General features: G+C 44.2%; 1 protein-coding gene across 3 annotated transcripts in view; it reads left to right on the forward strand.

The window, feature by feature from the left end:
- KIAA1328 (KIAA1328 ortholog) overlaps positions 1 to 26,690 on the forward strand; it is a 266,429-nt gene that overhangs the window by 80,579 nt on the left and 159,160 nt on the right. For 2 of the 3 annotated variants that reach the window (XM_061613404.1, XM_061613395.1), the window contains one exon: positions 13,011 to 13,138. In XM_061613404.1, the coding sequence (XP_061469388.1) occupies positions 13,011 to 13,138 (128 nt within the window). The remainder of the gene's footprint in view (positions 1 to 13,010; positions 13,139 to 26,690) is intronic. The other variant, XM_061613400.1, reaches the window with a different exon arrangement.

Genomic DNA, 26,690 nt, shown 5'->3' on the forward strand with positions numbered 1-26,690 from the left:
CGGCCTTTTACTGCCTTGAGCGCAAAAGATAACTTCTCTGCATAATTTTGCAAAATGAATGTGTTTACATGTGTTCAGTTTTCATAGCTCATAGTCCTAGCTTAAGCGCAGTGTACACAGCCTTGGAAAGAAGTGTCTTAAATTTTGTATGGATTAGGCTTGGATGGTTTAGAGGTGGAACTGGGTTCAGCTCTTTTTCTACAAATCAAGTCATTGGATGGCCTCAGTTTAGTCTGTCAACCTCAATTCGGCATGTGTAGAACAGGAAATCTAATGACAACAAAGTGATTGTAAGGATGGATGAGAGAGGAGCTGTTTATAGATAGAAAAGGAAAGCTGGCTTTTCTATTATTGCCATGCTACCCATCGAGCGTACTGTACCCTTGTTTGTCCCTGGGGTTGCATGCAATGTGAAGTGCCTGCATGGCCACGTCGAAGCATAGACTGCACTGCGTTTTGTGCTCAGACAGGTATTGTCTTTTCATTGGCAGCAGTCTGAACCTGGTGAGAGGAGAATGCTGTGCTCTCTAGAAAGGGGCTAGGCTGACTGAGCATTTGCCCAGCCTCCTCTGCCCTACGAAGGTGAGTTGCACAAAGTGGAGGAGGCCCACTCTGGTGGGCTCTCCGAGGCTACAGGGCAAGCAAGGAGAAGTGGACTCAGCTTCCCTCACCATCCCCTTGGTGAGCAGTCCACTAGTTACTAAAATGTGTTTGTGAGACTTCTCCCGCTTCCTTTTTTGCCTCCATGATTTCCATCTGTGCTGTGGACCAGACTTTATGGAGGGCTCTTTTTTTGTGCTAGAGAGTCCAGGGTTCTGTTCTACCTGAAGCTGTTTCAAGCTAGCACTGAAAAGAGCCAAATGGTGTTTTTATTTTTACTCCCTGGACTGATTCATCACTAGGAAGGTCAGTAGAAGTGCAGCCCCTATCCTCAACCAGGCAGAAACCCATGACAGGGCATCTCTGTTATTGCAAGCCGCTGGGGAAAACAATCTGCCCAAAACAACGGGGTGCCCAGGCGGAAATCCAGGGGGCTAAGCCTTGACACAGTGCCTGCAAGAAGGGAGTATTGTGTAACCAACACAGAAGTGACCTGGCAAATTGTGCAAGTTGTGCGCCTTTAGGTTCACTGCTGATTATCCCGTATGCAATCCTTGTTGAAGCAACCCTTCAGGTTCTGTTCTTGTACATTTTTATGAAGAATCCTGCCAATGGGCTTCAGGATTGTCAGGCTGCTGTGATATCCCACACAGTGGCCACTAAGGGGAGCCTTTGGTCCATTTTTTGTCTCTGTGACACTGACCAATGCTTTTGTCAGCTTTGCGGATGCACATATGGTAGAATATTATCATTTTATGGTTACAATTATGAGCAATTTGATGGAAAATGACAGCTAAATTATGCAGCGTTCTCTATATTTGTTTTAATCTTGCACTTTAAATACGCAAAGGGGTGGGGGGAAGTAGCACACCTATTTCTTTGTGTTTGGATGATTTAGTCTCTCCTTTCTCTTATTTTTCTCTGCCTCCCCCATCTGCTATAGCTTGGGTTGATTTTACTTTCTGTTGCAAACAGAACATGTTTTCTCCCACAAATCCTATATCTTTAAGAAAAATTGTGTCTGGTTCAATGGTGAAGGCAACTCATCCGCACTACGCCAGGGGTTCCTGGCTGCTTCTTTTTGGAGGAGCTTTGATTACATGCAGGCAAGCCAAAGGAAGCTTCCAAAGCCAGCATGGATTTGGGGCAAGAGCATCTTTATAGGCCCAGGTGCCGTCTGAGCTCCCTTTCTTGGGCAGGCCAAACACGATACAGCTAAGATCACTGCAGGTACACTGGGTGGTGGAGATTAAACTTGTGTGTGTTTGTCATGACCGTGATGTTGGACTCTCCATCTTTGGAGGGCAAGGCCCAGGATATTATTGGGAGAGTATATAGTCCTTGCACAGCTGGTATAGCACAGTGGCTGGGAGTCCAGAGTCAGTGAGTTCAAATCTCCGCTCGTGTCTCCTGGGTGTAAACGGCCGCTAAAGATCACCCCCACAGTGAGTGGCTCAGGGATTACGTGCCCTGCCACCTGGGCAGCCATGGGCAAGCTGCACAGTCCCAAAGAGCCCAGTTGCCCCCCAGCTGGCAGTTGTGGACAAGGAAGGGGCTGGCTTGTGCCGCTGTGGCAAGCTGAGCAGGCCCTAGCCAGCTGGGGAGGACTAGCCTCAGAGGGAGGCAATGGTAAACCCCCTCTGAATACTGCTTACCATGAAAACCCTATTCATAGGGTAGCCATAAGTCAGGATGGACTTGAAGGCAGTCCATTCCATTTCCATTCATATTGTCCTCAGATGCTCCTACTAACCCAGAAGCTTTTTTTTTTTAAAAAAGGGATCCATTAAGCCAGTTCCTTTCCTGCCCAAGGTGGTTGCATTATCCATAGTTATGCATAGCATAGTTAGACTGTGGAATTTTCTCCAACAAGAGGCAGTGATGGCCACCAGCTTGGATGGCTTTAAAAGAAGATTAGACAAATTCATGGAGGATAAGGCTATCAACGGCTACTGGTCATGATGGCTGTGCCCTGTGTCCATAATCAGAGGCAGCATGCTTCTGAATAGCAGTTGCTGGAAGCTGCAGGAGGAGAGAGTGCTCTCAGACTCAGGTCTTGCTTGAGGGTTTCCCATGGGCGTCTGGTTGACCACTGTGAGAACAGGAGGATGGACTAGATGGGCTCCCTTTGGCCTGATCCAGCTTCAGGGCTCTTATGTTCTTACTCCAGTTCAGGTCATAGTGGAATTGCAGTCTTCCCCATTCAGTCAGATCTCATGACTACTAAAGAGGCTGGACCTCTTTAAATGAAGAGGCTCTTTTTGTGGAAGGAGGAATTAGCTACGCAAAGCTGAAGTTGCTGTTTAAGGCTCTGACGTTGTCTTTGCTGAAACCACATTCAAGCTCTTTTCTAATGAAGTCTCCAGCCTGAGCCCTTAGTGGAGCTGCCCAGGGTGCCATGCATCCTGAAAGCTGTGCCCTATTTTATTCATTATTTATTGAATTTCATTTATTGCATTTATATCCCACCTTTTCAAAATTCTGTTTGGTGCTGTTCTTTCCTCCCTTGCCCCACTGAGTCAAAGTTTGAGAGTGGGAATTCATGACTGTATGTCCGATGAGATGGTGTTCGTAGAAGTTAATGAATAGAATTACGTGAATTGATACAACTCTTTGGGTTGGGTGACAGCATGATGTCACTGATGACAAATGAAGGCAATAAAGATTGATTTCAAGTGTAGGTAGGTTAATGAAAAGCAAATACTTTTGTAAAGAATGCTAAAATAGGGGAAGTGGCTTTGGCAATGTAAAATAAATAATAATGAAAAATGATGACTAAGTTTTGGTCCAGCCATTCTAGAAACCAAAGAGCCTAATTTGGAAACCTGGACACAATTGTTAAAAAAAATATTGAAAAACAATTTTTGCTTTGATGCAGAATTGAATACGATACAGTGACTACTTTGCATTTTTCTTCAATTATTTGGTTTAAAAGCAATGTCTGCTATTTTGCAATTCTCTGCTGGTCTGTGTTTTGGTAGTTTGAATCCATTATTTTTAAAAACATATTGCCAGACCAGAGTTCAAGTAGCTGAAGGAGCAATGGCATGTAAAACTCCCTTCAGTAGTTCATGAAATTTCCTTCTTGTTTATAGAGATAAATTGTATTGGCAATTTTGACCGGTGTAAGAAGCTTAGTGCTTTTCATTGCCTTTAAAATCAATTTTAGCAGCTCCTGTGCAGGTGGTATGGGTGGAGATGGAAGGATTAGTTTCCCAAACAACTCATTCAGCTGATTAGGAAGCTGCATCTTGAAGTTACTCTGGCCTTATTGATGCCAGATGGGAGCAGAAAACATTTGGATTTGATATCCTGGCTGTGCCAGCTAAAAGCTGGGGATCTTTTGTCTTTGTTTGACATGTCGGTGCTTTTTTCTTTAAGGCGGGTAACCTCTGTGTGGCTCATTTGTATGCATTGGGCGCCATCCCAGCACACTTAAAAGTGTAATCAAGTCATGAACTAATTATGATACCATATTCCCAAAGAATGTAAATTTAATTTCCTTTCAAACACAATGGGAATGTATGAGCCGTTCCTTTATATGAAACCTATACCATTCAACAATAGAACGACATTACTTCAAACAGAAGTGAGTTGCTTAACTTCTGGACGTGTGGTGACCTTTTTTCCTTTTCTTTTTACACTTGCACTTTGGTTTAATGGACTGGCTAACTGCTTGCTAGCATTGAGCTATTCAAATCTCCGGTTCCTAGTTTCCCGTTGGACACAAATGGGTTACATTTCTGGCTTGCGCCACTCCTTCTATGTTTTTGCAGTCAGCTTTACTGAACACCCTAACTCTCCAGAGGACATTGACTTTCCTGGAGTTCACAGCTTGAGCAGAACCTTTTCTTTATTAAAGAAGGGCCTTGTGGGAAGTTTCCTAGTAGGTCCTTGGCTTGCTTGAGCTAAATAGTCCACATAAGCTCAGTTATATTAGAACAAGGTAAGTAAAGTTGTTCATAAAACATTTTATTACTTTCGGTCTTTGCCGTTCCTTCCGATTTTAGGTAATAAACTGCAGGGAAGTTGCTTGGCTTTACCCTTTTCCTTAGCAATAATTCAGACAGGCACCCCTATTGTCACTGTTTCTTAGGTTCTGAGAGTGCATCTAGCATGTGCTAGGTGCTGTGTGATGTTTGGGGCTATGGGTGAACGTGATGTTCTGGGGAAGTGAATTGAGCCTCTCAGAGCTGTTGTGTCATTTAAGCCCTGGATCGCTCTCAAGGATTGTACAATTCCTTGCATTACAACTACTTCCAAGATCTGGAAAAAAATGGAGCTCTTGATTACAATGTAGTTGCTTGGGACAGATGCTTTATTACTATTAGGGAAATTAATTCTTGGAATAGTAAGCATTTGTTGTTGTTATGTGCCTTCAAGTCAATTGCAATTTATAGCGACCCTATGAATCAGCGACCTCCAATAGCATCTGTCGTGATTTCAGATCTTGTAAGTTCAGGTCTGTGGCTTCCTTTATGGAATCAATCCATCTCTTGTTTGGCCTTCCTCTTTTTCTACTCCCTTCTGTTTTCCCCAGCATTATTGTCTTTTCTAGTGAATCATGTCCTCTCATTATGTTCCCAAAGTAGGATAACCTCAGTTTCATCATTTTAGCTTCTAGTGATAGTTCTGGTTTAATTAAGCTGTTGTAAAGAGAAAAAACTTTGTGTTTGGCGGAAGCTACCATGGTGCATCAGATATATAGATATAGATAGATATAGATATAGATACAGATAGATACAGATAGATACAGATAGATACAGATAGATAGATAGATAGATAGATAGATAGATAGATAGATAGATAGATAGATAGATAGATAGATAGATAGATAGATAGATATTTTTTTCTATCCTGCCCTTCTACCCTACAATAGGGCACTCAGGGTGGCTTACAATAAAATCACACATACATAATAAACTTATACACAGTAAAAACACAAAACATTACAGTAAATTAAAATACATAAAGTACAATTAAAATACATAAAATACAATATTCATATATATACAGACAGACGTGTGTATATACACATAGATTTATGGGGGAGTGATACTAAGGGCTCAGAAGATAAAAATTATATATATATATTTCTAGCTTTCGACATGAGAGAGCCAGGTTTAAATCCCTCTTTAGCCATAAGTATGTTGAATGTTCTTGGAGTTGAAAGGATGCCAGCCAGCCCACTGGGAAATTTGGTTTATGTCAGGTAGGGATTTGGTCTGTGCACTGCCACAGCCCTGCAGGATCTAACCAGAGTTTCATCTAGGCCAGCATCTGGTCAGTTGGATGCCTCTGGGAAACTCGCAACAGGGCATGAAAGCAAAACCTTCTTGTTTGTCTCAGTTTCACTTCCTCAGACAGAGTTGGTTCAACCAGCTATCATGGCTAATAACCATTGGTACTATGAAGACAACTGCAAAAAACATACCAGCTACATTTGCAGGAATGTCCTGAGCAAGGCCTAAGCCCCCTCCCTCCCTCCCAAGAAAAGCTTCCAAACCAAGTCAGCTTCTTTTGGTATGAGCAACAAAAGTTGGTGGCTGTTTCCCGCCACTGACTCTCCCAGCTGAAGCATGCTTGCTTATTCATATTAGGTGAGTTTGAGAATGCTGGTATTTATTGAACTGGGCTGGTATTTATTCCAGAGTCCATTCATATTTACAAAAGCTACCATAGTTTTACCTTTTGCAAACATATGACATCACTCTGTGTGTGCCTACCCTAAACAAAAACTGCAAATATACTTTCGTGACACCTTCTCTGTATTGTTTGTCTTCCACTCACCCCCAGGCTACCTGCCCACTCTGCCTAATCGCTGATCTTTTGCATGTCTTTGCATCTCTTGACTCCATGTTTGGGAGTTAAACTCCTTATCAGCTAGATCATTTCTAAGCATTCCATGACATCAGAACTGCTCAGTCAATGGTTAGGAAGATCTCAAGAGTTACAACCTATATTTTACCTCTGCTTTTGTAAGGTTGCTTTATTTGCTATTATTTTTTGGGGTGGGAGGGGAGGACCTATAGAAAGCGCTACTTTCCCCCTGGAAAATATAAGTTTCCAGTGGGAAACAAAGGAACGCAATACTGTACAAAGTGAAATCCATTCCATTAAAAAAAGCTTTAACAAAATAAGGGGAAATGTTGGAGGTGCAAAGTCAAACGAAGCTATTTTTGCACAAGCCCTCCCATGCTGTATAGCAGTGGTTCTTAATCTTTTTGGCTCATGTACCCCTTTGAGAAACTGATGAAAGCTATGAAAATGGAAATGGACTGCCTTCAAGTCGATCCCGACTTATGGCTACCCTATGAATAGGGTTTTCATGGTAAGCAATATTCAGAGGGGGTTTACCATTGCCTCCCTCTGAGACTAGTCCTCCCCAGCTGGCTAGAGCCTGCTCAGCTTGCCACAGCTCCACAAGCCAGCCCCTTCCTTGTCCGCAACTGCCAGCTGGGGGGCAACTGGGCTCCTTGGGACTATGCAGCTTGTCCATGGCTGCACAGATGGCAGGGCATGTAACCCCTGAGCCACTCACTGTGCAGGTGATCTTTAGCTGGCCCTTTACACCCAGGAGACACGAGCGGATATTTGATCTCACAGACTCTGGACTCCCAGCCAGGCTTTCCTCCCCACTGTGCTATACCAGCTGTGATGAAAGCTGTGGACCCCCCTAAATGAATAAATGCAGTTAATTTTATTGTATTGGAAATGGATTTTTTTAATGCCCTGTTCATGGACCCCCTGAAGCCCATCCATGGACCCTCAGATTAAGACCCCCTGCTGCATAGTATACTTTTGTAATTTCTCTGGTGTTTTATGGGGGCCCAACAAGCAGTGAAGCAGGCATGCTGGCTCCCCTTGTCCCAGTGGGAAGGACTCCCCCAGCTAAATGATGCTGAGTTCTGTTATGCACGATGCATGTGGGAGGTGCTGGAAAGGTGAACAAGCAGAGGAACATAAAATGTTTGATAATGATGGGATTGAATGATTCTTATATTCTGCCACATAACTCACATTTAAATGAGTTTGCCTGTAATTTGTCTTCAAATGCCGACATTTAACTCTTGGGCTGTATAAACGAACAGGCTTTTTCAAGAGTAAAATTCATGCCTTGCGTCCTGGCTAATATGTTCACCTTCTATAAACATTACCACCGATGGTTACAGCTGGCATAAAAATTCTTTTTATATACATCATCACTTTTATATGCATCATCACAAATCATTTCAGGCTTTTTTTTTGGTCCATGCACCAACAAAACATACTCAACTATAAAACTGCCTGAGCTCCATGTCTGTTGGCTCAGAAATGCAATTAGCTTATTTAAGCTCTTGCTTGTGCCATCCTTTTGTTTCAAGCACAGCAAATGCGTTTCCGAGGGCTCTCCTTTATGTGTCCTGAATTTAAGGAGGTTCCCAATTCTGCCTACTTGGGATCAAATGGAAAATCTCTTTGGGGCTTCCTTGCAACATTGTAGAGAAATAAGCCAGGAAGATAAAATGCCTGCAACTGGAGTAAAGAACTTTCCCCCGCCCTCCCAGTCCTAAGAGCCACGTTTCCTCATGGTTCACCTTCAGAGGGCCGCATGTCAGCAGTGGGCTTGGTCAATACAGCATGTGGATGACGCCACCCGCCCACATTCTCATACCCACATCTCTTCACTCACTTCTGCAGCAATTAGGCATGAAAACAGTCCCATTGGAGCCAATGGGGCGGCGGCTTTTCCTAACCCTAATTGCTGTGGTGGTGGATGTTGCAGTGGGAGGAAAAAGTTAATATTTTCCTTACCACTACCCCCTACCAAGCCCCTCCTGTACAGCAATTATAAAAGTTTCCACTGACACCAATGGAAGTTTCTTTTTTAAAAAAAAAGACTTTAGTTTTACTGGTTGGGGGAGGACTCATGGGAGAGGCCTGTGGGTTGTATCTGTCCTAAAGGCCAGCAGTGTACCCCATCCCAGTCTACAAGAAGTATTGGCTCCTTGTTCTCTCAGTCAGCACAAGGGGAAGCACGTGTGCAGTTTGCGTAGGGTGGTGGTGGTGATACTAGGCACTAAAACAATGATAATGATACAAGTCCAGCATCCTGCCTTCCTGCAGTGTCCATCCTGTTGCTTCTTAGGAAAGCCCACAAGCAATAGCCTTCTCCCACTGTTGGTCCTCTCCAGCCACCGGTGTCCGGAGTCAGTCAGCGTGCCTCTGAATATGGAGGCTCCACATAACAACAGCAGCCTTCAGCAGAGGCTTTCACATCAGTGCCAGAGTGACAGAAGTGTTTTCTTACACTTTTGTATTGGAATGCTGTTATTAATTTGATATGTTTTAATTGATTGAGTCGCCTGTTCTATGACGACTTTAAATGTGATAATGTTTAGGTAATCAATTGGAGTTATTGTTGGATTGTTGTGTCTTGAAATGGTTTGAAACGATCGTTATGTTTTCGAAACAATTGTTATTGATGTAGTGATCTGCTTTTTTGTGCTATTGTAAGCCGCTTTGAGCATATTTATATGGAAAAGAGGGATACAAATTTAAAAAATAATAAATATTAATAATACAAATCTGGAGTAGGAGGAATTTTTCCCACTTCCTAGCAAGCTTCTCTGCCCTTGAGCATCCAGAGAAGCCCTCAAACAGCCTTACTTTTCAGCCACCTCCTTTGCTGGCGTCTAGTGTGTATGCAAGCACTCTTTGGTTTAGTGCTTATGCGCAACCTAGAGGTCAGCAAAGCAGGTAGCTACAGAATAAGTCACCAGCTTGCCTGCTGTTTTCTCTGGGCATGGTTATTGGACGGCCCAGGTTCATCTTAGACTTGCCATATATCTTGTGGTAAGGAGGGGCAGATTTTAGCAGGGGAAGGTTGATTCAGAGTGGCATTAGTGTGGCCATTTCATGCTACTAGCTGCTTCTTAACCCTGATTTGTCATCCTTCCTCCTGAAAACCTTTGTTGAGCCTCTCTTTGCCTTTTTAGGGTTGATAACAAAGCATGCAAGGCTCCTTACCAGATTGCCTTCTTTTTCTTGGTTTTGATGACTGTTTGGGGTTTTGTTACGGGGGCTTAGCTTTGACAATATTTGTGATTTTTGTGGGGATTTGTTGTTTTATTGTAAGCCACCTTCAGTTTCTTTGAAAATCAAACAGGGTAGAATAATGAAGCCGTGTTTTCAATTTATAAAAATATGATGAGTAACCCTTGCCACAATTTTCAACAGGAATTTTAGCATTAATCATGACCAAAAGTTAAAACCACAGCACAAGTCAGTACAGTAGGGCCCCACTCATAGGGGAGAGTGTTCTTGCACTTGGGTCCTGCTTGCGGGCTTCCCCCAGGCACCTGGTTGGCCACTGTGAGAACAGGATGCTGGACTAGATGGGCCACTGGCCTGATCCAGCAGGCTCTTCTTATGTTCTTATACCGCAGGTTACGTTCTAGGCCCCCGCCAAAAAGCGGAAACCACCGGAAAGTGGGGCCCTACTGTATTCCAGCCCCTGCGCTCCAGCTGACAGCAATCAGCTGTAGCGTGCAAGCTCCCCGCACTACAGCTGATCGCGCGCTACAGCTGATCGCTGTCAGCTGGAGCGCAGGGGCTGGAGCTCCCCGCGCTACAGCTGATCTCCCCGCTGGCACCGCTGTATTAGCAGAACACCGAAAAGCGGGGCCCTACTGTACTATTTGCAGGCTAAAAAAGTGGTGTGTTTTCGCTTCTAGTAGCATCTTGTTAAAGCCTTTATTTGAAGGACTCTGGACAGCGAGCCCTCACCCTGTCTGTATGCATAATTAAAAGCAGAGAGGTGGGGAGGGAAGAAGTGGGGGGGGGATGCCAAGTAAATGGTTCACCATGTTAAATGAGCAAGGGAGGGAATTGCATGGTGACAGGTGAAAAGCCGATTCTTCTCCTCCTGGAATTTCAATGCTGCAAGCAAGGCAGGGCGCTTTTGCTAATATCCTTGCAAATGCCACAGTTTGCTGCTTCTCTAGATCACTGTCCAAAACTTGTCGTCGGTCTCCGAAAGGCCTGCCAGGCTGTGCCTACATATGAGCCATGGGGAGTTTGTGAAAGGCTTTGCGTTTGGGAATGTAGGCAGGCAAATTGATGACCATGCTGGCCGCTGATGAATAAATCATCCACACTTACCTCGTTTGCATCTCTGCGCTCATTCTGCCTGTTTTTATCACAACCGTCTCCATTCTTCCTTGCTCTTTTATTGAATTATGATGTCCTCCCCATCCTACACTCTGCATCTCCTTTTGACAAACCACAGAGCAGCCTAAGTGAAGGCAGAAATGGTTAGACATTTTGTTGTTGGCATTTATACCCCCACCTTTCAGTCATATTAGGATAAATTGCAATGAAATTATTAAAATAGAGAAAAACATGCCTTTGGATAAAACACCAGATTTGTAAAAGCAGCAAAGAATGTAAGACACAAGTCAGGATGGAGCAAATCAGCGTAGGTTAAAAGACTTGGAGAATAAAAAGGTCTGGCATTGGAATGACATTAAAGTAGGCACCTGGTGAGGCCACTTGGGGAGAGCATTCCAAATTCAGGGTGCCACCACTGAAAAGGCTCTCCTAAGTAGTTACAGGCAGCCCTTCATGTACCCTGGTCTCAGGCCATGAAAGGTTTTAAAGGTCAGAATCAGCACTTTGAATTTGGCCCAGAAAGAGATTGGAAATCAGTGTAGTTGGCCATGTGGATATAAAATATTCATGTGTGTTGGATGCATGGTTGAAAGAATGCTGTCAGTAGTAGTATGTTCAGCACATTTCACTGATGGAATTGTCTGCCATGCACATGTGCCAGGCCAGAGAGGAGGTATTCTGGCAGGATTGGCACTCTTGTCAATTGACTGGTCAGTATTCTATGAAACTGAGAGTGCCACTGTGTAGGTGGCAACTTGCCTTTAACATTTCATTATGTTGACATTTGCGCGCAAGGAATAAGGGCTGCTTGTCCCTTGTCCTGCAGGAATCGGGTAAACCTAACAGCATAGTAAGCATCTCCTCTTGGGTACCTGCTTTCACTGCAGACTTCTCTGAACACAAAGAATCATCCATGGCCTAGGATTGCCCACAACTCCCATTTTGTTTGCTTCAGGAACCAAGGAGTTGATGTTGATTGCAGAATTGGCATGCTGCCTGCTTAGCACAGCTGTCTTTGAAAACTGGCTTGCTGCCTACTTTTTTTGGTTAATTGCTATTACTTTATTTCTGTTTTTAATTTTTTTTAAAAAAAGGTAGCTGTGGGCTGATCCTGGGTTTGCAGGATAGAAGGCAGAGAGAACACTTCAAGGAACCTTTCATGTTTATAGAAACATTCTCTAATATTGTTAAAAGTTAAGGTAATTTTGTTGAAAGTTATTTTCATTGTTTCACAATAATAAACTAATTTTGTTTTTGTGATCAGAATGTTGACGATTAAAAACATCTTTTTTGTTTTGTTTTAATAAAGAATGCTTTAAAAATACTGGGCCATTATTTGACTGGGCGAAGCCCAACCCTGAAAGAATTGCAGTGGCTGCCCATTAGCTATTGGGCTAAGTTTAAGGTGCTGGTTTTGGTATATAAAGCCCTGTACAGCTTGGGACCAGGATGCCTGAAAGATTGTCTAACCCCTTACATACCCAGCTGATCACTGCGCTGTGCAGGTGAGGGCCTCCTGCAGATACCATCTTATCAGGACGTCCGTTCCACACAACATAGGAAGCAGACCTTTAGTGTTGTGTCATCTACCCTTTGGAATTCTCTCCTGTTAAAATATTAGACAGGTGCAGTCTCTGTTGTATTTTGGGTGCCTACTCAAGACCTTCCTTTTTCAACAAGCTTTTTAAGTAGAGACCTTATCCCAGTCTGCATCTGTCAATTGTTTTTAAGATGGTTTCAAATATATTTTTTATAAGATGTGTTATTAAAATGTTTTAAATATATGTTATCACTTGTTTGCCACCCTGGGCTCCTTCTGGGAGGAAGGGCAGGATACAAATTTAATAAACAAATTCAGTATGTTGGGGTCCTGGAAAGAGGGGGCACTCGAAGTTGGAGAACAAACATATTGTCCAAAGCCCTGCAGAGGGAGGATGTGTATAAATTAAGGAAATCTGTACATGGCCCAGCTTGCAAAGCATAACTGTGTAATATTTGGCCATGTGCAAGGGTGTATGCATTCAGTTAGGCACATAGGTGATGGGAGATTCATCTTTTGTTTATGGCAGTCTTACTTCTCTCTAGGCAGTCAAACGTCTTGCTGCTCTGCTGTTGTCTTTCCATCTGTGTGTCACAACTGATTTCTTACCCATACAGCTAAACCAGATTTGCATAGAATAAACAGCAATGTGTTTGACTTCATATACCCCCCCTTCCTCTTCCATGAGAAATGTTTTGTCCTTAACTTGGTATCTCACCTCTACAGCAGCAATACAGAGAGTGCCAGGAACTTTTGAGCCTTTATCAGAAGTATCTGTCGGAGCAGCAAGAGAAGCTAACACACTCCCTTTCAGAGCTGGAGGCTGCGAAGCAAAAGGAGCAACAGGTAAGTGTCTCACCTCCTCCGCCATGATTGTTTCTTTTGGACGGCTGTTATCAATCCTGTTGAAATGTCCTCTGCAGCTGTGAAACTCCCAACTGCAAACATGCAGTCAAACCTGCTGTGCTGTCCTAGGGTCCGGATTCTCCAAGTACCCTTCCTTTCTCACGGGACCTAGAGGTGAGAAACCCCAGATGAAAGGGGCATCTCTGGGTCAGCAGCATAGTGAGATCCCTGATCATACAGTGATGTAAACGGAGTTTCTCTGCCCCTTATGGGAACCCTGTCCAAATGCTGTGGTACCTTGTAGGCCCCCTTGGCTTTATTTAGTTAGCTTATTTCAGTATCTTTCCTCTCTCGTTTGCCTTAAGGTGGCTAGAAGTAAAGGGGCATACAATATGTAACGAAAACAATATTTTTTTAATTAAAAACGATAATAAAATAGCAGATTAAAAAACAGTAATCCAGCATCTAGCAATCTGTAAAACAGCAATCAAAGTGTTGAAGAGGGGTGGTGGTGACAGAGGAGCCCACCTTCCACAAAGGCCGCCAAACTGGGCAACATGTCCCTGAGCCTCCTGAAATGCCTCACAGAACAGAGGTGATGCTGGTGACTGTTGGACAGAAGGCAGTCTGGCTTTTCCTGTTGAACTAGGATCTGTGGAGTCCCTCCTTGTTGGGGCAGCATTGAGCTTTTATCTAATTCAGGGGTCACCAACCTTATTGGGCCGTGGGCACATTAGCAGCCCTAGGCAAGGTGCACCGTCGGGGGGGGGGAAGTTAGTGAAATAAAGGAAGCAAAAGTACTAGAGCCAGTTATAAACGGGTGTAGTCGTCCAGGGTCTGAGGGAGTCTTAGACCCCTTTCCTTTTTTGGGAGCCAGGTCCCAGAAGCGTCCCCCTGTCTCCAGCATCCCATGAGCCAATCAGCATGAAAGGGGAGTGTTAGCCACTGAGAAGAGTCTTCTAACATGCTTCCTTGTTGTTTCCTGGCTATTGAAGCCAGTCAGAGTGAAATAAATTCCTGTTAGTGCCTACTTCGAAAGGTCAAGTTGTGGAGAGTGAGGATAGTGTAATTGCAGAAGTGACAATGAATCCTGATGATGGCATTCCAATTACGTCATCAAGCAGTTTGGTGACAGCAGGAGATAAATGTGTAGACCCTGAATTCAGTAATTTTATTTATTTATTTATTTATTTGTTTCATTTATAGACCGCCCATAGCGAGTGGCTCTCTGGGCGGTGTACAAAAAGGTTAAAATACAAAATATCAACAATAAAATCAGACAACAAACAATAAACACAGGCAGCAACTAAAGAAAAAAATAAAAAATAAAAAATTTAAATTATAACATAAACGCTTAAAATGCCTGGGAGCATAGCCAGGTCTTAACCTGGCGCTGAAAAGATAGAAGCGTAGGCACCAGGCGTACTTCTTTGGGGAGGCTGTTCCACAGTTCGGGGGCCACTACAGAAAAGGCCCTAGATCGAGTAACTGTCCTCCGGGCTTCTCGATGGGTTGGTACCCGGAGGAGGGCCTTAGATGCTGAGCGAAGTGACCGGGTAGGTTCATAGCGGGAGAGGCGTTCCACAAGATATTGCGGTCCCACGCCGTGTAAGGCTTTATAGGTCAAAACCAGCACCTTGAATCTGGCTCGGAAACAAATAGGTAGCCAGTGCAAACGGGCCAGGTGTTATATGTGCTGACCGGCTGGTCCTCGTCAGCAGTCTGGCTGCTGCGTTTTGCACTAGCTGAAGCTTCCGAACTGTCTTCAAGGGCAGCCCTATGTAGAGCGCATTACAGTAATCCAGCCTAGAAGTTACCAGAGCATGAACAAGCAATATCTCTGAATTCAGTAATTCAAGCAATATTCAAGCAAATTCTCAATAACAGTGAGAAAGAACAGTTAAATGATGACAGTGACAGAGAAGCAGAAATCAGGATTCAGGCTTGACCAGATTATTCTATAATCTTAGAGGGTGTGGCTGTGAGGGGATGTGGCTGTGACTGTTATGAAGGCACCCTACACTGCTGGCTATGAACACTGGACTCGAGAGGTTAAAGTCCAGTTACAAACTATGAACGCAGGAACGGAGGAGGGAGGAATACCATCCTCCAAGTCCTGTCAGACCTGGAAGTACCCTACACAGGTGTTACCCCTCTAAACCCACTGGTAAATCTGGGTGATCTCTATGAACTGTATTGCCAGGCCCTCCTTGAAAGACCCTGGTGGACTTCTTGCCTTGCTGATGCTCTAGTCACTGTCCCTTTGTTCTCCTCAGATTGACCCAAGCAGGGAGCTGGACTTAGGGCTGTCTCTAGTTGCCTCCAGCTTGTCATCACTGCAAATGATGATGATGATGATGATGATGAAAATAATGAATAATAATTAATTTCATTTGCTGGTTGCCTCATAACTAATGGTCTCTAGGCAACATCAACAGATTTAAAAACATACAATATAAAAATTTAAAATCCAAACAAAAGAAATTAAGTCAGTGCACCTCAAGGGCCAAAGACCGTTTGCCTGACACCTAAAGATGGATAAAGAAGGCACCAGGCAGGCCTCCCTTGGCCGGAGGACCAACACCGAAAAGGCCCATTCTCGTGTGGCCACCTCTGAGCCTTCCCAAATGAATGGGACAGATGTTTTATACGGGAAGCCACACCCGTTTGATTAGCCCTTCCTCCCAGCTCTCTTTCTGTTGGGTGCCTGCTGGCTGCCCTGTTTTTTTCCCCCCATTATGTCTCTGCTGGGAAAGTGGTCCAAAGCCCCTTGGAGTCCGGAGAGCACCCTTCTCAAGACTGATGCGGGGGTGAAGCAAGCCAGTAGCCTGTTAACAACAAATGCATGCCATTAAAAAGGGGGCAGACATTGCCTGGTGCTTAAAAGATAGTAAATAAGGTGTCAGGCGCATATGTTCAAGAAGTTCTGTTTCAGAAAAGGCTCTTACTCTTTTGTCGCCATCAACCTCATCTCCAAAGATGGGGGCTCACAGAAGAGATGTTTTGAGATGTGAACGTCATATACAAGTATACTTTAAATGTCTTTGCACATTGGAAGAGGAATGGAGTAAGGTGAATTTGGTCAAAGGTGTATGGTCTTAATCTAGGAGTGATGGTTTAACGGCTAGCTTTCCTCAGTGAAACAACTCATATTGTTAAAGCTTTTGGGGCATCGACTGAACCGAAGTCAGAATATCAATTTTAAAAGGCTCTGCAGCATTTTAGAGTCTGATGCACAAGTTCTGTCTGCTTTTCCAAAAGAAATATCGTCTTAGACCTTCATGGGCATGCGTGTGTGAATCAACCCACATTCTTTGTAGCAGCCCAAAGGCAAGTGCTGTGGTGCTTGTGGGGTGGTGGGGGTTGGGTCGCTGTTTTATTGGGGTGTGAGTTTAAGAGCTGACTTCGTTGGATCCATGAAAGAGCGGACAGAAAAGGTGCAGATGGCCTTGTAACACTGAAGGATATAACTATGACCTACTGAAATACTTCAGAGGATGGCAGGCTTTGAAATACAAGAAGCTGTAATTGTCTTTGCTCAGCCTCTGTTCCCAGATTTGTGAGACTTTGTCCAATTCCTTCCTCTTTCCTCTCTTTTCCAACTTTCAAATGCAATTAATATTCACAGTTTTACGATGGAATAAATTGAACGAGGTCCTTGAGCGTAGGAACGAAGGAAGCTGCCTTATACCAAATCAAGCCATTGGTCCCTATCGCTCAATATTATCTCCACTTACTGTGGTTCTCCAGACATATATTACCACAGTTTCTACATACCGATTATTTTCTCCTTATGTAGCTGCTCATTACCTTGATCAGAATTGTCCTGCCTCTTGATGCTGCTATTTTCCCAGCAGGTTCCTTGTCTGTGACCACATAGTACCAACTGTGGGTGGAGGCCACTGGTAGCCTGAGATACGTGGTTGCTGTTGTGGCCAAATGCAGAACTCCGGAGTCTTCACAGCTGGCTTCAGAGCTCACTGTGATCTGCTTTGTGAAATGCTAAATTTCAGGATGATTCAGGATACGATGTACTTAAAGGCGTTGGTATTCTGTTATCTGGCTGTTTGCTGCCTCTCTGGCTTGTTTATGGGGCAAGCCTATTAAACTGTTCGCTTGATAAGTACAGCCTTTCACCAAGATCCTTTCCCAGCTCTGCTCAGTCGGATCCCTGCATCTCACGTGGTTCTGCTACCAACACATTTGACCCAATAGAAGCATTGTTACGTGAACTATTTTGCATCATATTCTCTGTTCCTAATGCTAGGACAGTGGCAGGCAACATAGAATGCCATTGGCTGTGCGGATTTGCCTTCTTTTTTTTAAAAGCAGCCACATGATGCAGTGGAAATAAAAGGATGTTTCCCAGGAGCAAAGGCACATGGGACACTACCTTATACTGAGTCAGACCCTGGGCCTATCTTGCTCATTGTTGTCTCTGACTAGCGGTAGCTCTCCAGGGTTCCAAGTAGGGAGTCTCTCCCAGTCCTACCTGGAGATGCCTGGGATTGCACCTAGGACCTTCTGCATGCCAGCAGATGCTTCACCCTGAGCTACAGCCTTTGGCAGCCTGTTGCCCTCCAGATATTTTGGATTACAAAAGCTGTGCTGGCTGGGGCTCATGGGATTTGTAGTCCAAAGTATCTGGAAGATACCAGGTTGGCAGAGTCTGGCAGAGGGGATCACAATAAAGGAAACTGGCTGGATAATATGCTGGGGAAGTGTATATGCATATATATAGCAAGGAGAAAAGGCTACATATTTTCAGTTCGATAAATTAATAAATAATCCACTTGTAAAGAGAAATTCCTTCACAAAGTAAGGTCCGGAAAAAGATACGAACAAAAACATTTTGCAGCATTCAGTTCATTGTATGCGTACAGAAGCCACAACATGAAACCACAGAAAGCCAACATGAACTAGCTGTACTCCAAACAAGTTGCCACTCCATCTCTGAAGGAAGGTTGAGCAAAGAATCGTCTTCCTCTGTCATGAGAGGAGCTTTGCTGGGTTGTCGTGCCATGGAACCATCTGGCCCAGCTTGTTCTCTTTACCCCACAGTTGATAGATCTGTAACTGTGTGGTTCTTTTTAAAAGCCATCAAAGCGATGAGGAAAAGAGTGCCTCATCTTGCTAGAGATGCTGGCATTGGGATGAAATTGGGAAGGAATCCTGAATTCAATCCAGCTCCACTTGGTAGGTCTCTGGGATATGGAAGAACCTTTTATCAGTGGATGGGGTAGAGTTGGTGGCCCCCAGTTCATAGTCTACCATTTCCATTCTGAGCATCTATCTTGGCATGAGCTCCACAAACGTACTGGGGAAAATGGTGCTGGGATGATTTAAAATGGAGCCTTGTGGAGTCAATAATCAGTAACCGGAACGTGGCGCTTCCTTTTTGTGTGTGTGAGATAAAGTTAATTCCATTTGAAAAGATACTTAAGGTGACATGAATTGAATTATTCAAACCAGCTTTCTCAGCATTAATTCTAGGTTAATATCTCATGATGCCTCTGGTTTCATTATAGGAGTTTTAAGTACATAACTTTTTATAATAAATTCAATACTGAGGAGCTGGACTGAAATTGGTTTACTTTCTAGCGAGCCATAAAAAAGCAGCATTAATTGTAAAGTGAATATTAAAGTGGTCACTGAAGTTGACTCAGACAGATGCGGAGATAGCCCTTGTGATGAGATATGTGGAGCAATAAGTTTCTGCCCTGACATTAATAGAAAATACCATCTATATTAAAATGTAGTTAAATCACTACCATCAAGAAAGATTTTAGACAGTCTTTCAGCTACTCCCAAATGTACTTTCTTTGCTGTTTTTCACCAAGCTTTACTTGGATGTAAAGAAAATTGCCCTTGTTCTAGGTAATCAGCTCTGACCTAATTATACAGTCCTTGCTTCGCTGCCATCTCAAACAGTGGAAAGAATCCAATTTATTTTGGCGAGAAATTGTGGAAACGCTTTGCAGCTTAGAGGATCTGGGCTTGTGACTGCTCTGTTGCAGGCTGAACTCCTGCTCCTAAGGGGTTATTTCTGAACCTCTCCCATGGCAAGAAGGGCAAACGTCTTTGCCAGGCCACCCTTTTTCATATTAATTTGTTGGCTTGTGAGCATAGCTCGATGCTTTGGTTTCTTATTTGTAATCCTCAATACATCAGCATATCCCTTGACTCAGACTTTTTTTTTGTTTGCTGACAATTGTTTGTGGCTAAACTGGAAATAGGGAAAGCTAGTGGAGCAGCTCTGCACTCCCCAAAACTTAGAAGGTTTATTTTAAATTATGTGCTGGTGCTGTTGGAGGACAGCAAGCATGCAGTAGTCACCGAGAAGCTTGGGAGGAGCCTTTCTCTGTGGGCATTTAAGAGGTGCAAAAGTGTTCTTTTCTGTCATAGGAACATAGGAAGGAACACAGGATATGCTGCCTTACAAGGAGTCAGACCATTGGCCCATCTAGCTTAGTACTGAGGTACCAACTTTTTTCAAGATCTCAGTCACACATAGTGTCCTTCCAAACCACCCAGAGAAGGAAACCCCTCCTTATGGAGGACACCTTGCTTCCCTGTGACCCTTCCAGAAGTGGATCACTAAACTGCAGCTTCATCTGGGATTTAGTGCAAACAGCACCACACAGTCCTTCAAATATAAATGAGCCTTTGAGAGATCTGTTTTGAATAGCAGCTTATAAATTGCATGTTTTCTTGCATATGTGGATTGATAGCTAAATCCATTTATTTCTCAAGTACCATCCTAGGATCAGAGGGCAATAGCAAATGGGTTATTTCAGTGTAGAGGGTGCTATACAAGAGGGGCACTCAAACCCTATCAAGGTCTGCCAGTCCTTGCTGGGCTCTGTGGAGTATTTCAATGGAGACATTCTGTTATTTTCAAAATAATAAGCAGAAGCCATGTATGGAATTGCTGATCCAGTCTCTGTTTATGTGACTGCTGTACTGCAAAGCTGACCCTCCTCACCCCTGCTTTTGTGAGCCTTGGTCTTTATGTCTGTTAAATGGTGTGTGTGTGTGTGTGTGTGTGTGTGTGTGTGTGTGTGTGTGAGAGTGAGTGAGTGAGTGAGTGAGTGAGTGTGAGAGTGTGAGAGTGAGTGAGTGAGTGAGTGTGAGTGAGTGTGTGAGTGTGTGAGTGTGTGAGTGTGTGAGTGAGTGAGTGAGAGTGAGTGAGTGAGAGTGAGTGAGAGTGAGTGAGTGAGAGTGAGTGAGAGTGAGTGAGTGAGAGTGAGTGAGTGAGAGTGAGTGAGTGAGTGAGTGTGAGTGAGTGAGTGAGTGTGAGAGAGTGAGTGAGTGTGAGAGAGTGAGTGAGTGTGAGAGAGTGAGTGAGTGTGAGTGAGTGAGTGAGTGTGAGAGTGTGAGAGTGTGAGAGTGTGAGAGTGTGTGTGAGTGTGTGTGAGTGTGAGAGTGTGTGTGAGTGTGAGTGTGAGAGTGTGTGTGAGTGTGAGTGTGTGTGAGTGTGAGAGTGTGTGTGAGTGTGAGAGTGTGTGTGAGTGTGAGAGTGTGAGAGTGTGTGTGTGAGTGTGAGAGTGTGTGTGTGAGTGTGAGAGTGTGTGTGTGAGTGTGAGAGTGTGTGTGTGTGTGTGTGTGTGTGTGTGTGTGTGTGTGTGTGTGAGAGAGAGAGAGAGAGAGAGAGAGAGAGATTGCTCTTTGTAAAGTTGTTTAGCTTAGGGGTGAAATGTTGCTAAAAATGGGGCAAATCCAAGTCTTTTCATGTGTTCTTTGTTCTGCCCTTCTACTGAAGACACCTGCTTCAGATTATGGTCAGAGACAAGATGTTGGGATTATATAAAAAGATGGTCCCATCCCTTTGTCACCCCTTTGCCTTGACTTTCCATATGATTATGCTTGGGCTTCTGCTGCTGTGTTTAATAGTGACTTTCAGATTCTTTTTTGAGTGAAGCTGGGTGAATAACTGGTAAAAACATAAATATTTTTAAGAAGTGTTGTTGGGTTTTCTGTAATGGGATAGCATTTATATATCCTGCGTCACTGTCCTGTTTTAAATAAGTCATTGTCTTATTTAACATCAATATAGTGTCATCGGCATCCATGCCATTTACAGTAAAACATAAGACAGGTCCCTGTCTCAAAGAACAGAGTATATATTAGGCAGGAGGAGAGAGACAAGGGTGATGAACCATTGGAGTGAGGAAGTAAAGCAAAAGTTAGCAAGAGATAAATACAAGTAGAAGCAGTAACCCATAGGGTTGGATTGGTTCACTTGTGAATGGAGACTGAGAGCGCGAGGTTTTTTGTTTTGGCTGTGTTAAGATTTCTTGTTCGTATCGTACCATATTGAAGCAACTGCAGTACTGTTTTAATAGCCACCAAAGCTCTCTTGGCCAACATACATTGGGTGACAGTGTTGCCTAATATAAATGTGTTAAAAGTGTAAAAATGCTGTGGGATCCTCCAGAGGAGGAAGTTTGCCCTGTAAGTGTAAGGCACCGGTATGGATTACCATTGAGCCAATTTGTATTTATCATAGTTTGTCTGTTTTGCAGCTGCATTCTCAAACTCCACTTAATAAGCTTCTGACATCTTACTTCCATCATTGCTGTCTCAGTAGTGTAGTATTTCCATGGTTTTAATAACTCATTGTAGACTGGAAGGATAATACTGAAGGAATTGACGGCGCTAATTTGACCCTGATTTGTCTTGCTGTCCACAGCATGGCAAACATATTCTTGACATAAATAGGATAAGGCAGTCTGGTTATCCTTTACCATTAACCACCTGCAAATAGGTCTCTGGCATGCAGACTCAAGGGAAGGTGAAGCACACCAAGGGATTGCCAACCAATCCCACTTCCAAATATGGCAGTGCCTTGGACCCCTTGGTGCATAAATAAAATCCTGACTATTAAGGTAGTGGCAGTGTTTCTGTCTCTTGCAGACTGTACCCTTGGAAGAAAGAAAGCCATGCTAATTTCAGGGGGACTTCCATGAAAGTAGAGCTGGGATTGCCTTGACTGATATCCAGTGTTCGGCCTGGTAGCAAATGGGCAGCAAGTGCAATGCTTTCAGCAGCGGGGTGACATATTGGTGATACCCTGGCCCAGTGAGCAGTCTCGTCGCTGCATTTTGCACCAGTTGCAGCTTCTGGACCAACCTCAAGGGCAGCCCCACATAGAGCGCCTTACAGTAATCCAGCCTGAAGGTTATCAGTGCATGGACAACAGTGGTCAGGCTATCCTAGTCCAGAAACAGTCGCAACTGACTTACCAGCTGAAGCTGGCAAAACGCACTCCTAGCTACTGAGGTCACCTGGGCCTCTAGTGACAAAGATAGATCCAGGAGCACCCCAAACTACAATAATTAACCAATTATCTGAACTAGGGAATCACCTACCCACAGCGCCTCTGTCATTGGCCCTCATGCAGCCCACTACCGAGTCCAGGAACCAGTCCAGGGCATGCACAGCCTCTCCTGATTTAGATGTTACAGAGCTGGGTATAACCTAATAACCACTCCCAAAGGCTTTGTATAGATGTTAAACAGCATGGGGGACAAGATGGTACCCTGCAGCATCCCGGCACAACTGCCAGGGGTCTGAAAGATAATTGCCCAATTCTGTTCTCTGAAACTAACCCTGGAGATAGGATCAGAACCATTGTAAAACAGTGCCTCCGATACCCATCTCACCAAATTGGCTCAGAAGGATACCATGGCCAATGGTATCAAAAGCTGCTGAGAGATCAAGGAAGAATAGCTGGGTTGTACTCCCCTTGCCCTTCTCCCAATAAAGGTAATCTCTCAGGGCGACCAAGGCCAATTCAGCTCCATAACCAGGCCTGAACCCAGATTGGAATGGATCAAGATAATCTGGTTCATCTAAGAATACTTGCATTTGCTGCCCTCCCAAAGACCTTCCCTAAAAAGGGGTATTTGCGATCGGGCGGTAGTTGTCACAAACAATGATAACTTTGTTCAGTGTGGCTTTTTCAGGGGTGGTCAGATCATCACCTCTTTCAGGGCGGCTGGGATCACTCCCTTTTGTAAAGTTGCATTGACCACACCCATCATCCATTCAGTCACAACCCCTTGGCAAGCTTTAATAAGCCAAGAAGGGCAAGGGTTGAGAGGACATGTTCCTGGCTGCATTATCGGAAGCACCTTGTCCATGTCTTCAGGCTGCATCAACTGAAACTGATCCTGAGAATTTGCAGCAGAGTTGCATTGGACACTTCACTGGGTACTACAATAAATGTGGGTGGGCTGGCAAGATTGCCATGGAGCTGAGCAACTTTAGTCTCAAAGTGCCTTGCAAACAATTCATAGTGGGCTTCCAAAGGGCCCAAGACTACATTTCCCAGAGTAGATGTTAACAGACTCCTGACAAAACAAAAGAATTCCACTGGACAGCTGCTTGAAGACGTGATGGAGGCAGAGAGGTGGGCCTACTTCATACTCTTAAAGATATGTGGAAGCTATGTTCCTTTTTCCTCCAAAAGGTAATGTAATGTAAATTAGCACAATCATTGGGTCTAGATCACAGGAAGTAATAGTTCCACTATGTTCTACGCTGGCAAGGCTGTATTTGGAGTACTGTGCCTGGTTTTAAGGGAAACTGGGATGTGTCCAGAGGTGGGCACCCAGTAACAGTGAGGGGCTTTAAAACTTAAGTGCTGTGAGGAATGGTTGGAGGAGCTGAGTATATTTAGTGTGAAGAGAAGATTAATGGAAGACTTGCTCCCCTCCCCCAATATCTAAGGGCTGCCATGCACAAGATGGGTCAGGCTTGTTTTCTGTTCCTCTAGAACAGCCTTTCCCAACCAGTGTGCCTCCAGATGTTGTTGGACCACAACTCCCATCAGCCTCAGCCAGCATTGCCAATGGTCAGGAAAGATGGGAGTTGTGGTCCAACAACATCTGGAGGCACAATGGTTGGGAAAGGCTGCTCTAGAAGGTTGGATTAAATCCAGTTGATGGAAATCATAGGGAAGCAGAATTTGGCCAGCTATCAGGAGAACCTTCTTAAGGGCAAGAGCAGTTCCACTGGAACAGACTGCCTTGGAGGTGGTGAACTCCCCTTCCCTGGAGGTGTTTAAGCAGAGGCTGGATAGCCATCTATCAGGGATGCTGTAGTTTCAAGATCCTGCATTGCGGTTCTTGCAGGAGATGGCTTCCAAGGGTCCTTCCAATTCTAGTAGTCGGATCTCCTTCTGATGCTTTTTTCAGTTGTGCTTCCTTGTATGAGGGGATCCCTTTCCTTTAGAGCAGGGGTGGGGAACCTGTGGTCCTCCAGATGTTGCTTGACTCTCCAGCTCTCATTAGCCGGGGTCGGTATGGCCAGTGGTCAACGATGATGGGAATCATAGAATCATAGAATAGTAGAGTTGGAAGGGGCCTATACCCCTGGAAGTCCAACCCCCTGCGCAATGCAGGAATCCAAATCAAAGCATTCCTGACAGATGGCTGTCCAGCTGCCTCTTGAATGCCTTCAGTGTCGGAGAGCCCACTACCTCCCTAGGTCATTGGTTCCATTGTTGTATGGCTCTAACAGGAAGTTTTTCCTGATGTCCAGTCGAAATCTGGCTTCCTGCAACTTGAGCCCATTGTAGTTCAGCAACATCTGGAGAGCCAAAGGTTCCCCTCACCAATTTTAAGGTCTCAAGGCAAGCCCCATGTGAGCCCATCTACTGTTCTACTCAGAAGATGGGAAATAGTCACCCCACCTTCTTTTCACCTCTGCTCAATCATGCCAAAATAAACTATGATGATGTAAGGAACTAAAAAAACAGAAAGAGAAGCCTCCACAACCACCTGCTGAGTTGCCTTTAGAAAGTGCTAGTGCTCCCATTTCAGTCTCTTCCTAATGATACACCTAAGTACATGATCCAAAATGTTCATCTCTTTATTTTCAAATCTGTAGAAATTTGCCTAACGCCTGCACATTGCAGAGCAATCAACTCTGATAGCAGCAGGCTAAATATCAGTTTCTGAAAATAAATTTTATACGAACGTATTCTCCAGACAATTTGACTTTTAAATGTTTGAAAGTGACATCTTTATACAGGCGAACACTGGCTGAGGCAATAGCTACAAAACCCTGGAGGTTTCCATGCATCCTTGTGCTTTTCATGATAACCTGTTAAAAGCACAGCTGGTTACAATGCAGCCTTTTACTGCTTTCCATTGGAATAATTTACTGCCCTTCTGACCTATATACAGACAATCATTACTGTGACTCGGCACCACTAAGCATTTTGGACACTTGCTTCAGAGGTGATGCACGGTTTTAAATAATTGCATGTGTGAAAGGTTTTATAACCAAGTCTTTGTGAAATGAAAACTTTACATTTCCTTAAGCAACATTTGAGGAGTGAGTGATTTGTTGTTGTAAGGTTTCCTAAGCAAAGTTCCTCCTCCTTGTGCTTGTCTTTTCCCTTGGACGAGGAACCGCCTCGCTGGCATTTAGCTTTCAGGAGGATGGATTCAACCTGGAATCTCTGGATGCTTTTGGTTTGACACCATGGCTGTCCCATTTGTCAAATCCCTCTGTGCAATGAGGTTGAAGAATATGCTACCGGTGCTAAAACTTTCTGGTTCCTCCGTCACAGCGACTGTGAGATTGTGGTGAGGTAATGGTAAGCTCTGTTCTTGCAGTTCCATTGCTAGCTACACTCCAACTCCTGCCTTTCCCCACCTGCTCTAAACTCAACAGAATTTGGGGCGGACAGAGGGGTAGGGGTGTCACAAGAAGCAAATGAAGTAGTTTAGGCATGGAAGCTCCAGTCTCCTGTATGTGAAAATAAGGCAGTGAGATCACCTGTGACTCAAATGGGTGGAGTCTTTGATGTCTCATTAGTCTGGGAATTCAGCCTGGTAGTTGGTGAACATTGCGTGCCTGTGTGGAGTGGCTCAGGGTGGAACAGAAAGGACAAAGGGCTGAGCCAGTAGCAACCGGTCTCTAATTCTGTCCCATCACCCTGAGATTTTACTCTTTCACCTAGAGAGCCTGAGAGAGCAGCTGATCTGTAAAGATTCAGGTCTAACACTGATAGCCTGCCACCATAACTTCAAGACCTGTCCTGTGCCCATGTTAGGTATTTCTTCCTTTATAGCAGTGAAAACGGCGAAATTATTTCAAAATGGAGACTCCAAAGGGCAATTGGAACCTGCAAAGTTTATATATCTATGGATTTTGGGGTGGAGAGGGGAGGATTAAAGTATTATCCCAGACTTTAATTGTCACTGCTACCTTTTGTGAAACTTCAGACTGTTTGCACTAAGAGGGTGACATGCTGACAAACCCCGGTGTCATCTCATTGGAAAAGTGCTCAGCAGTTCAGTGCGTTCTAGTGGAGCTGGTGTTGAACACATTCCTGGTGGAGAGCGGTCCAGGCTTTAAGGGGAATCCGAGGAGGGCCAGGCAAGACTTTCTTCACGCAATTAGCAATTGGCTGAATATTTTTAAATAGTAAATAGAAGGTGCACACACCCCTTCCCTAATCCAATCTGGGACCACTGCGGAGAGAGGGGGCTTTAACCTTTGACTTCACAGTGGCCCCCATCCGAATTGTGCCACT

The sequence above is a fragment of the Rhineura floridana genome, chromosome 1 (genome assembly GCF_030035675.1).
Source record: "Rhineura floridana isolate rRhiFlo1 chromosome 1, rRhiFlo1.hap2, whole genome shotgun sequence".
In the NCBI taxonomy this organism is placed as follows: domain Eukaryota; kingdom Metazoa; phylum Chordata; class Lepidosauria; order Squamata; family Rhineuridae; genus Rhineura; species Rhineura floridana.